General features: G+C 41.7%; 1 protein-coding gene across 1 annotated transcript in view; it reads left to right on the top strand.

Annotated features, from left to right (window-relative positions):
* The first annotated feature begins 1,331 nt into the window (after positions 1-1,331).
* LOC126158025 (esterase E4-like) overlaps positions 1,332-12,904 on the top strand; it is a 209,560-nt gene continuing 197,987 nt past the window's right edge. Inside the window, exons 1-2 of the mRNA XM_049916414.1 lie at positions 1,332-1,343; positions 1,432-1,572. Coding sequence (XP_049772371.1) covers positions 1,332-1,343; positions 1,432-1,572 — 153 coding nt within the window. The remainder of the gene's footprint in view (positions 1,344-1,431; positions 1,573-12,904) is intronic.

The following is a 12,904-nucleotide window of genomic DNA, read 5'->3' as shown; positions in this document are numbered from 1 at the left end:
CCTAAGCTTTCACACTACTTAACCTAAATTATCCAAAGGACAAACACACACACCCATACCCGAGGGAGGACTCGAACCTCCGCCGGGACCAGCCGCACAGTCCAAGACTGCAGCGCCTTAGACGGCTCGGCTAATACCACTGAGTAGTTAATATGTTATCTCACTTCATCTATCTCGTTGTTAAGTTCTGTAGAGCAGTGTATGCAAATAAATTGACATTAATTACTGAATATAACTAAGAAAATCAAATAATAAAATGAGAAAAAATATTTATGTGATTTCCCTAGAGCTATAACTCTACAGTAGCGTAATTCCTAGTTGCAGAGAAATAGATATGAATGTTTTTAGCGATTACTTGCCATTTCTCTTTCCATTCACATCTACATCTATACTCCGCAAGCCACCTGACGGTGTGTGGCGGCGGGTACCTTGAGTACCTCTATCGGTTCTCCCTTTTATTCCAGTCTCGTATTGTTCGTGGAAAGAAAGATTGTCGGTATGCCACGGTGTGGTCTCTAATCTGTCCGATTTTATCCTCATGGTCTCTTCGCGAGATATACGTAGGAGGGAGCAATATACTGCTTGACTCCTCGGTGAAGGTATGTTCTCGAAACTTCAACGAAAGCCCGTACCGAGCTACTGAGCGTCTCTCCTGCAGAGTCTTCCACTGGAGTTTATCTATCATCTCCGTAACGCTTTTGCTATTACTAAATGATCCTGTAACGAAGCGCGCTGCTCTCCGTTGGATCTTCTCTATCTCTTCTATCGACCCTATCTGGTACGGATCCCACACCGGTGAGCAGTATTCAAGCAGTGGGCGAACAAGTGTACTGTAACCTACTTCCTTTGTTTCCGAGCTGCATTTCCTTAGGATTCTTCCAATGAATCTCAGTCTGGCATCTGCTTTACCGACGATTAATTTTATATGGTCATTCCATTTTAGATCACTCCTAATGCCTACTCCCAGATAATTTATGGAATTAACTGCTTCCAGTTGCTATATTGGAGCTAAATGATAAAGGATCTTTCTTTCTATGTATTCGCAGCACATTAAACTTGTCTACATTGAGTTTAATTGCCTTCCTGCACCATGCGCCAATTCGTTGCAGATCCTCCTGCATTTCAGTACAATTTTCGATTGTTACTACCTCTCGATATACTACAGCATCATCCGCAAAAAGCCTCAGTGAACTTCCGATGTTATCCACAAGGTCCCTATACTTAACAGTATTGAATGAAACTAAACTCGTACAGTGGGAAAGAAGAGATAAGAAGCAGAGTAACATTTCAAATGCGATGCAACTGAGAAGCTTTTGGGAAATCGTTACCAGATGGCGGCCAGAGTAGTGTCGAGTAGAGATAAAAATCTCGCGACGCCTAGCTAGCGCGCCTGCCGTATTAAGCTGGGAGAGCCGCTCTGACTGGTGACAGATAACGAAACACAGGCGCCGCTCAGCGCCCTGCGCGGGTCAGTGGGCGGGTCGCGCCGCCCGCGCCGCCAGCAGTCAGCCGCCAGCTGTCCGCCGAGGCCCCGAGAGCCGCGTCTGCAGCATGGAGCAGCCGCCGCGCGCCGTGAGTCTCCTGCCTTGCCTCGCCACTTTACACTCTCTTGTCTCAACGATACTTCACGCATCCTACAGAAAAGTGATTTCGAGTTTTAAATCGATTATTGCTGTGCGTATTTTCTGCTAGAATTCCTTCGTGTAAGAGTCTCGGAAAAAGTTACCATCAACGCAAATGTCTATATCCATTTATTACTACACTACTGGCCATTAAAATTGCTACACCACGAAGATGACGTGCTACAGACGCGAAATTTAACAGACAGGAAGAAGATGCTGTGATATGCAACTGATTAGGTTTTCACAGCATTCACACAACGTTGGCGCCGGTGGCGACACCTATGACGAGCTGACATGAGGAAAGTTTCCAACCGATTTCTCATACACAAACAGCAGTTGACCGGCATTGCCTGGTGAAACGTTGTTGTGATGCCTCGTGTAAGGAGGAGAAATGCGTACCATCACGTTTCCGACTCTGATAAAGGTCGGATTGTAGCCTGTCGCGATTGCGATTTATCGTATCGCGACATTGCTGCTCGCGTTGGTCGAGATCCAGTGACTGTTAACAGAATATGGAATCGGTGGATTCAGGTGCGTAATACGGAACGCCATGCTGGATCCCTACGGCCTCGTATCACTAGCAGTCGAGATGACAGGCATCTTATCCGCATGGCTGTAACGGATCGTGCAGCCACGTCTCGATCCCCGAGTCAACAGATGGGGACGTTTGCAAGACAACAGCCATCTGCACGACGTTTGCAGCAGCCTCGACTATCAGCTCGGAGACCATGGCTGCGGCTACCCTTGACGCTGCATCACAGACAGGAGCGCCTGCGATGGTGTACTCAACGACGAACTTGGGTGCACCAATGGCACAACGTCATTTTTTCGGATGAATCCAGGTTCTGTTTACTGCTTCATGATGGTCGCATCCGTGTTTGGCGACATCGCAGTGAACGCACATTGGAAGCGTGTATTCGTCATCCCCGTACTGGCGTGTCACCCGGCGTGATGGTATAGGGTGCCATTGGTTACACGTCTCGGTCACCTCTAGTTCGCATTGAGGGCACTTTGAACAGCAGACGTTACATTTCAGATGTGTTACGACCCGTGGCTCTACCCTTCATTCGATCCCTGCGAAACCCTACATTTTAGCAGGATAATGCACGAGCGCACGTTTCAGGTCCTGTACGGGCCTTTCTGGATACAGAAAATGTTCGACTGCTGCCCTGGCCAGCATATTCTCCAGATCTCTCACCAATTGAAAACGTCTGGTCAATGGTGGCCGAGCAACTGGTTCGTAGCAATACGCCAGTCACTATTCTTGATGAACTGTGGTATCGTGTTGAAGCTGCATGGGCAGCTGTACCTGTACACGCCATCCAAGCTCTGTTTGACTCAATGCCCAGGCTTATCAAGGCCGTTATTACGGCCAGAGGTGGTTTCTCCGTACTGATTACTCAGGATCTATGCACTCAAATTGCGTGAAAATGTAATCATATGTCAATTATTCTATAATATATTTGTCCAATGAATACCCGTTTAGCATCTGCATTTCTTCTTGTTGTAGCAATTTTAATGGCCAGTAGTGTATATTCGAAGACTTCATTAACTTCATTTTTTCCGTTTTCCGTCGTTCTCCTTAGTTACTTGGAAATTCGCAGATGTATGTCCCGTCTTTGCAACTAAAAGCAAGGCAGGCACACACACACACACACACACACACACACACACACACACACACACACACAAATGAAGAAATAGCAAACCATACATACAACACAAACAAGAGGGCAAAGGTAAACACACACACAGAGACAGTTGGCAACACTATAAACAGTAAACACACGCGCGTTAATCGCACAATGAAAAGTGCATGGGAAGTGTTCCAATAAATGTAGGCGAAAAAACGCAGAAAAACTACCATCTGGAGTATGGGTGCCAAGTAAACACATCGCGGCGACCTCACACGTGGACTAGCTACGTTGGTAATGGCAAGTAACACCAAACGATCTTATAACTTCACGAAACTTGTCCTGCATAAGTTCTTCTCAGCTGAAAAACAAGAGAAAGAAATGAGTAAACGTAACGTAGTAACATTCTTGTGATTACAACATAATGCCTTTACGACGTACGGTGTCTCGGACATTTTCGGTGAAACTGAAACAGGTGATAGTTGTCCATAACTGATTATTTTCAGGTAGGATACCAATGGTCAGAAGTGCATATTTATTGTGCTATGGACATGTCCAGCGTACACAGCAAACAGCAACACAGCTCATAGTAACTGTTCGAAGAGACGAGCGCCAGTCTCCAGTGTTCCTGTTAGATGTGCTGCCACTGTTGCTGGAGACTGAACCCCTTACTGTCCGCAGAAGGATGTGTGTTAAAACAACGGTGCACCAGCCCACTTCGATGATAATGCAGGAGCAGCTAAACAACACGTGTCCTCACCGTTGGATTGTATTAATTCGATCGCCGGATCTCAAACCTCTCGACTTTTTCCTCTCGGGTTAAGTTAAGACGTTGGTGTAGCTACGAAAGCCCCGGTTTTGCTGGGATCCAATCTGCCTGTCTCCTATTACAACAGACAGCAGGGGTCTTTGAGAGAGAAAGGCACCATTGCCATGCATGCATTGAGACTGCCGGTCATCACTTTGAACAGTTACTATGAGCTACCTTCTTGTTATGCGATGTACGCTGGGTATGTACATGACACAATAAATATACATTTCCGGCCATTAGTTCCGCAACTTAGTATAATCGGTTGTGGACCTACTGTCACCCGTTTCAATTCGACGCAAAAAGTTTGAGACAACCTTTGTACAGTGTGTTTCATAATTCTTGGTGCACACTTCTAGAGGTTGCAGATAGACTTAGTAGATCAGGTTTTACGTAGGAACCCATCTCCTGAAATGTCATCCAATAACGCTACAGAGCGTCAAATTTACAGGCGCCTGCGCCTGATTCCATGGTGATAAGAAACTTTCACGACTGATGAATAAATCTATCAATCTGAGGTAGTGTCCCTTCACCGGTAACGAACGAGGCGAAAGTTACAAGCGGAAACCATTCTGATACCTCTGACAGTGGAATACATGTACCGCTGCAGTCGTTGCTAAGATTGTAGGGCAGAAAAACAATAAAAAAAGTCTAGTAAACATGGGCTCTAAAATGCATACCGTAAGAGCTATGAGGACTTGTTTGGTAGAGGAGATATGTTTCACAATAGCGAAGATGAGCAAGTGCTCATAGCTCCTCAGCTATGCATTTTAGAGCTAATGTTTACTAGGCATTTTGTTTTCTTTTCTTGGTCTCTGCTATCACCTCTGAAAGTTGCGCTTCCTACTTTCTTAACAACAACAATACCGGTACATTTATTGCACTGTCACAGGTATCAGAACGATTTTCGCTTGTAACTATCGTCTTGTTCTTTTACAACAGAGGGACGCTTACTGATACATTTATCCTTCTCTATCATCCTTGAAATTTTGCTATGTCATCATAGATTCATTCTGTACGTACATACATTTACAGGCGCCAGCGCCTGTAACTTTGACTCTCTGTAGCGTGGTTGGATGACGTTTCCGATCATGGTTCCGATGTAAAACTTGATCTACTAAACCCCACTGCAACCTCTAGAAGTGTGCAACAAGAATTGAGAAGCATCCTGCTTATAAAAACACTTGTATTAAAGCCAACTGAACATGATACATAAAAGGAAAGCAAAGCGAGTATGGCAGAAAACAGACAGTATTTGCTTCAGTAGCAAAGGGGGAATATATCTCCATGAACTTCATTAGCTGCTCTTTCTGTTAGAGCGCTCGATACTACTTTATCTCTTCGTGATCGTAATTTCCACAAGAAGGACAAGATCTGCTTATTGTGACAGCACAAATCTTGCTGGAAACCTGTCCTGACGAACGGGGTCAGATGACTACCGTATTTTACGGACTATAAGACGCTACGGACTATAAGACGCAACTTAATTTATAAGCATTTTTTAAATAACATTTTCACCATTCTTATTGTTAGATTGCAAAGACAGACAAAAATATTCGTAATCATAAAAACCGAATTGACCTTTAAAATCCCTCAAAATTATCATTTGAAGTTTCCTCTTCTTCTTCTTCTTCTTCTTCTTCTTCTTCGCCTTCCTCTTCGTCGTCCTCTTCATATATACAACGCTCTTCACTGCTATCGAGACCGTTACTTCTGCCGCATTTCTTGAAAGATTTAACAATAATGTATTCCCTCACTCAAGACCACGACTCTTTTATCCACTGACACACTTCTTTCATTGTGGCCTGTTTTAAAATTCCCTTTGCCGTGAATTGTTCATGTTGTTTTTCATCCATCTCTTTTTGTTCCATTCCATTCCTCTGTCATATGCTCTTGAAATGGTTTATTTATAGAGACATCAAGAGATCGCAGTTATGAAATAAGCCTTTCCGGAATAACAGCAACCTCTGTAGTTCCCTGTCTCAATTTCTCTTTCACAGAATTTTTCAGGTGACAACTAAACTGATCTAGCACAAAAACAGCAGTGTTCTTGAATAAATCGCCTTTCTTTCTCTCCACACTTTGTTAATTCATAATTTTACACCAACCTCGTCCATCCAACCCTAGTCACGTATGTGAACAACAACACTTGGCTGTACTTCAGAAGCTTTTGCCGTTGTTGTGCGCTTGAAAATGACCATTGAATTAAGTTTAGTATCGTCAGCATAACATGAATGGACAACAGTGTAGTGCGTTTTTTGATGTCCACTTGTTTCATAGTTACAGTTTTAGCATCCTTCATGGCAACAATTCTGCTACTCGGCATACCAAATGTCAGAGGAGTCTCGTCGATATTCTGTAATTGGCTTAGTTCCACACCGGTTTTCTTTCGATGTTGAATAATAAAGCGATGGAAAGATAATATTTTCTCTTCATTCTTTTATGGCATTTTCAGATATATTTTGGTTTTGGTTTGCATGTTACTTCCATGACGCTTCATAAACCTGCAGCACCAAGCAACTCCACCTATATCTACATGGTTACTCTGCAAATCATATTTAAGTGCCTGGCAGAGGGTTCATCGAACAACCTTCACAATTCTGTTATTCCAATCTCGTATAGCGCGTGGAAAGAACGAAAACCTATATCTTTCCGTTCGAGCTCTGATTTCCCTTATTTTATCATGGTGATCGTTTCTCCCTATGTACGTCGGAATCAACAAAATATTTTCGCATTCGGAGGAGAAAGATGGTGATTGGAATTTGGTGAGAAAATTCCGCCGCAACAAAACACTTTTTTAATGATGTCCCACCCCAAATCCTGTATCATTTCTGTGACACTCTCTCCCCTATTTCGTGATAATACAAAACGTGCTGCCCTTGTTTGAACTTTTTCGATGTACTCCATCAATCCTACATGGTAAGGATCCCACACCGTGCAGCAGTATTCTAAAAGAGGACGGACAAGCATAGTGTAGGCAGTGTCCTTAAAGTCTGTTAAGTTCCGCAGTAGCATTAGCTTACGAGCATGTATTTCAATCATTTTTGTATTAATTTCAATACCATTTTGAAGGTGTTCTTGATTTCATTTCGTCATCTCCCAATTTTGTCCATTTTGCATTCACTCCTCCATTTGCATATATGGCCATCCTCATTTTTTTCAGTTCTTATTTACTAGGGAACGGTTTTTTTCTATTGATAGAGGGCCGAAATATCGCTCAGCTGCTATGTTTCCATGTTGTTCTGCATGTGCTGTTACTTACAGTTTATAACCCGCATCATATGAATACCTTTTATTTTTTCCATTGCGGAACTATGTGGTAACAAAAATATTGTACTGTACGGCTCACAAAAATAGCTTTCAGTTCATGTTCACTGGTACAGTAGACTGCAGTGACGCATCATAGCCTAGACAGCGTTCTGGGTTTGTGATGGCGGCGCTGGAGGGAGACAGTGTTAGCAAGCTTGTGAGTCCCCGCAACTCACGTTCGTCGCATCGGTGCACTACTGCTGCCAGTTGAAAAAAGTGTTGCCAGACAGAGGTAGGTTTCCCGCGACATCGAATACGTGGCCGTTTTAAGATTAGCGGGAATTTTAAATCAAACACTGGACTTTTTTAGATTAATTTCAAGTATAAGACGCACCTCAATTTATCACGCAGTTTTCCGAAGAAAAAAAGAGGGTCTTACAATCCGTAAGATACGAATAGCAGAGGTGCAACGGAATCTTTTAATATGACGCTATATTTGTTATGTGCATGAGTCAATTACCAAGGTCAGCTTGCATTCTAGTGAACGTCTGACCTAAGTTGTCCTCTTGAGGAACAAGTCGTACCTGCGTGGATTAGAACCACCTGATTCAGGGAAAGACAACAAGATCAGTCCTCAAAATAATATACGGAGTATTTCAGAATTCCTGTTACAGGCTTGGGGGGTGCAGAGGGGACTTTGTAGATAAAATTTTAATTACGAACCTATGTTCAGAAACATGCTTTTTCGATAAAAATTAAGTATGAAGACTTTCATAAATCCCGATTCACGCTAAGGTGCGCAGTGATAGAACTGCACAGCTCACATATCGAGGACCTTTCCCAGATCACCCCATTCCATTCGTCTGCCTACAACAACGGCTGCGAGAAACTGGCACGGTCACATCTTGTAGGGTGTGGATTGACTGTAGCGCTCCACGGGCGCGCACCAGGGATTGTAGACCGTGTGTGTGAAAGCATGCGTTGCAGGTAGACCTCGTGCAACGAACAGCAGGGTTGTCTCGTCAGGTGGAGCAGCCCTTCAGAGCACGCAGGTCAGGGCTCACTGTCTCCGCCGTCTGTGTGCCGTAAAGCGGAATTATTGAAACTGATCCGATCTCCAAATTTACTTTACATCCAAACGGTACATTTCCAGACACGGGTTCCTTAACGAAACTATGTTTCCTAAGTGCCCTCTACAACACGTAGAAGATTCTAAAATGAATTGTGAAACTCATTGTAAATCACGAAAAGGCAATTCTCAGTCCAGTTAAGCGTATATCATAAAGGTAGTATTAAGTTTTTTTTTGGTTTGTGGTTTTAGGGCGCAAAACTTCTATGGTCATTAGCGCCCAATATTAGTAAGTGACTCACCTTTAATAAATTTGCAGGTTTCTCTTTAAATATCTACATCTTCACTTACATCTATACTCTGCAATCCACTGTGAAGTGCTTGGCAATCTACTGTGTCAGTTATTGGGGTTTCCTACCGTTCCATTCACGTACGGATTGCGGAAAGAATGAATGCTTTTTGCCTTCGTGCGTGCTGTAAGTAATGTAATCGAGTCCTCACGATCCCTACGGCATCCATATGTATGATGTTATAGTGTATTCTTAGAGTCATCATTTAAAGCTAGTTCTTGAAACTTTGTAATTATGTTTTCTCGGGAATTTTTACGCCTATCTTCGGGAGTCTGCCATTTCAGTTTCTTCAGCGTCTCTGTGACACCCTCCCACTCATCAAACAAACCTGTGACCACTGGTGCCGCTCTTCTCTGTATACGTTGAACGTCACCAGTTAGCCACCCTTGAGCAATATCAGTAGACCACATAGAAGCAAATGCTCAGAGAAAAGATTTATGTTTCTACTTTTGCACAACTTTCGTGGTTCTCAGGTTGGTGTGGAGTGTTGTTCTTTAGCAGGTATACGAAACGAAACTGAAACTTCAGCAAAAAAATATGCGTCTCACTGGCACTATTCGAAGTAACATAACCAAAGTTTAATCTCCGTTAGGGAACAACATAATTAATAGTAGATCGATTTTCAACGTATGACGTCCTTAGTGACCAAACTGGCTGTAGATGTTTAGAATTTAGTGTTTCGGGACCAAAAGAAGTTTTGCTATATCATTTTGATATAAATCTTGCCAACGAGTCATGGAAGATAAAGTAACAAAAAAAACAATTAGGGGCACAGTGGAAACAAAATGAAAATGACCAGTCCCAGAACAAATGCTACGACAGTCTTTGGCAGGTCTAGCTTCTTACAGCTGCGGTCACTATCAAGTCATCTGACGCATGAGAGCACACGAGCCGCATCACCCACCTGAAAGATAACAACATTTCCAGAACATTAAAGAAGATAATGTCAATAAAGTTCGTAGTACTTACTACAGAAAATATGTGGTGCAACAAAGTCAGACTTCAAAAAAAGAGCGTCAAGTGTGCAGATTCTACTGACCTTAACAGTTTGTGTTTTAGAATAAATAAACAATAAATTCTCACTGTCGGGAATATTTTATGACTTACCTGAACCGCTGTTTCCTCAGGCAAAGAGTTGGATGCTATGCACTAGTCGGCATTTCAGGACTTTATTTCCATCTTACATGTGTGACAGAAGGCAGCAGGCATCGGCTGCGTGTCTATCAAATGGCTGTGTAAATTATTTGAAACAATGAGTTATAGGGTAGCACAGTGCTTTATTTAGTGTACATTGTTGTTTATAATTCACATTAACAATTCCCGACTGTTGCTCACACTCACATCGATGGGCCGCCTCGTAGCCACAATCACCTTAACTTGCTTGGCTGCTCTCTCTGTGACACGTTTTACGTGAGATGAAACTGGGCGTCATCCGATATAATATGCCTCCAATGTAGAAAATTTGGAAACTCTGTACGGTGATCACATGCCTAGGATGGTTTATCAGAAGAGCTCTTTAAATACGTGTAAGAAGCCACGCTGAGACACCTAACGAATCGTCAGCGAAGCAGAGGCGTTAAATCATCTCTCGTATCCAGAGAGTTTCCGTTTGATCGTAGAGTAGATACGGACCTCTCATGCCTGCCAGTCGCGACCAGTATCCAACAAGTGCTCAACACGAGCACGCATTGCAGCAGGAATGGCAGTCATCGCTTAAATAACCGGTTTTGCTTATACCGGTCATTTTCATCTCCCACTTAGCCTAACTGTGAATACCACTCAAATATAACCGGTTTCTGAAACAACCGATTTTCGGTTTTTTATTGCTATTACTTATAGTACGTCTTTGCAACCGGCCAACAGAATTTTAAATATAAGTTACACGCATTCCACTTCGTTAGCTGTTGGATTATTATCAGTGGCTTCTACGACATAACTGAAAGTAATATTTACAAAAGATATGTGAAACGAAATTTTTAAACTTGACTTTTTTTTACTTGTAACAAGGAAAAGACAGCTGAACGTCACAGTTTGACATCAAAATACAAAATTGTGAGTTACAGTGGGACAGCCAGCAACTCCACGGAGCAGCGCATATACAGAAAACAAATCCCCACCCCTGAGCTAGTATCACATGGCTTTAAAAAGTGAAGTGCTACATATACCTAGAGAAATGGAACAGCAACACATGAACAGCCCACAGATAGGACCCTATCTGTTTATTGCTCTTAATCAAAGTACTAAACTGCCAGCTTAGGTAAACATTTTTGGTGTAAATATAAGAATGTTCAATGTACAGTGTTCGCCCACATCTTAGATAGATGACAATGTGCACATTATTAATGCAAAATACAGTATATCATCTCATTTAACAATAGAAAAGTTTTGACTTCAGTGACAGCACACACGTTATTAATACAAAACGTGTTAGTAGTAAATAAAAAGGAAAATTTTGAGCTTAACAATATATTATCTTTCATTCTTTCATTACTATATGTTCTATGACACAGTCACCTCAACATTTCACAATCCCAAAAATAGTTTCGACGAACCAGTACTCATCTCCTTATTATCAATAGAGGAAAGTAGGAAACAAAGAATCACTTAACCAACAAATCTGGCAACTAAATGTCTACTTAATGATGAAAGTCGATAACATTTTAATTATTTTTCCTTTACTTACACATAGCTTTAGTTCACTAAATTATTACTCCCATCAAATCATTTCCTTGTCCGTTGTATCCACATCATCATGCGTCTATGAACCATTCACCTCAAGATCCAATCCCTCCTCCCCTCTCGTTAGAAAAAGTTTAAAAAGTGTAATAATTCACGTCATGTTACCCTAATGAATGTAACTATAAAGTCTGCCGAAATAGATTTCTTTTAAGAATATAGACAAAGAGAAGATATCACTCTGCCTACAAAACCTCGATCTCTACCTTCTATTGTCTTCATTATTATTGACAACGCAACGAAAATCACTTGCAAGATATGACGTCAGGTATGATTTTATTCTCTTTCATCATTAGGTAGGTATAACTGACAGAAGTTATAGATTACACATGATTCTTTGCTTCCTCTTTTTATCTGTGAAAATCACCACTGGCTGGTCCAAACTGTTCGAGATATGTTCATTGTGATCCGTAAAACATAGCAAAAAACCTCGAACAACAGTACGACATTTTTCAAACAAATTCAAGTTTATAAAACGAAAGTAAAATTCTGCTCTATGATACCAGTACAGCATCTTTTATTACAAGAAATAATGTCTACATAAACGGTATGGACAATCTCACATTGATGAAATTATGCCATACCTCCATTTCATCTATACATCAACTTTAGATTCCTGTGTTCTACACGAATTCAGCACTCTAAGTTCTTCGGTTCAAGAGCTTAGAAGAAGAATGTAGAAGCATAGATCCGCCTTTTGCTGTTTTGATCTTCAGTCCAGAGACTGGTTTGATGCAGCTCTCTATGCTTATCTATCCTGTGCAAGCTTTTTCATCTCTGAGTAACTACTGCAACCTACATCCTTCTGAATTGGCTTAGTGTATTCTTCCATTGGTATCTCTCTACGATTTTTGCCCTCCACGCTTTTCTCCAATACTAATTTTGGAGCCCTTGACGCCTCAAAACGTGTCCTACCAACCGATCTCTTCTTCTAGTCAATTGTGCCACAAATTCCTCTTTTCTCCAATTCTATTCAGTACCTACTCGTTAGTTACGTGATCTATCCGTCTAATCTTCAGCATTCTCCAGTAGCACCACATTTCAAAAGCTTCTATTCTCTTCTTGTCTAAACTATTTATCGTCCATGTTTCATTTCCAAGCATGGCTACATTCCATACAAATACTTTCAGTAAAGACTTCCTGACACTTTAATCTATACTCGATGTTAACAAATTTCTCTTCTTCAGAAACGATTTCCTTGCCATTGCCAGTCTGCATTTTATATCCTCATATCCTCTCTACTTCAACCATCATCAGTTACTTTGCTCCCCAAACAGCAAACCTCATCTACTACTTTAAGTGTCTCATTTCCTAATCTAATTACGTCAACATCACCCGATTTAATTCGGCTACATTCCATTATCGTCGTTTTGTTTTTGTTGATGTTCTTATATCCTCCTTTCAAGACACTGTCCATTCCGTTCAACTCCTCTTCC

Source organism: Schistocerca cancellata, chromosome 2 (assembly GCF_023864275.1).
Source record: "Schistocerca cancellata isolate TAMUIC-IGC-003103 chromosome 2, iqSchCanc2.1, whole genome shotgun sequence".
Lineage (NCBI taxonomy): Eukaryota > Metazoa > Arthropoda > Insecta > Orthoptera > Acrididae > Schistocerca > Schistocerca cancellata.
This window is presented reverse-complemented; position numbering and strand designations above follow the sequence as displayed.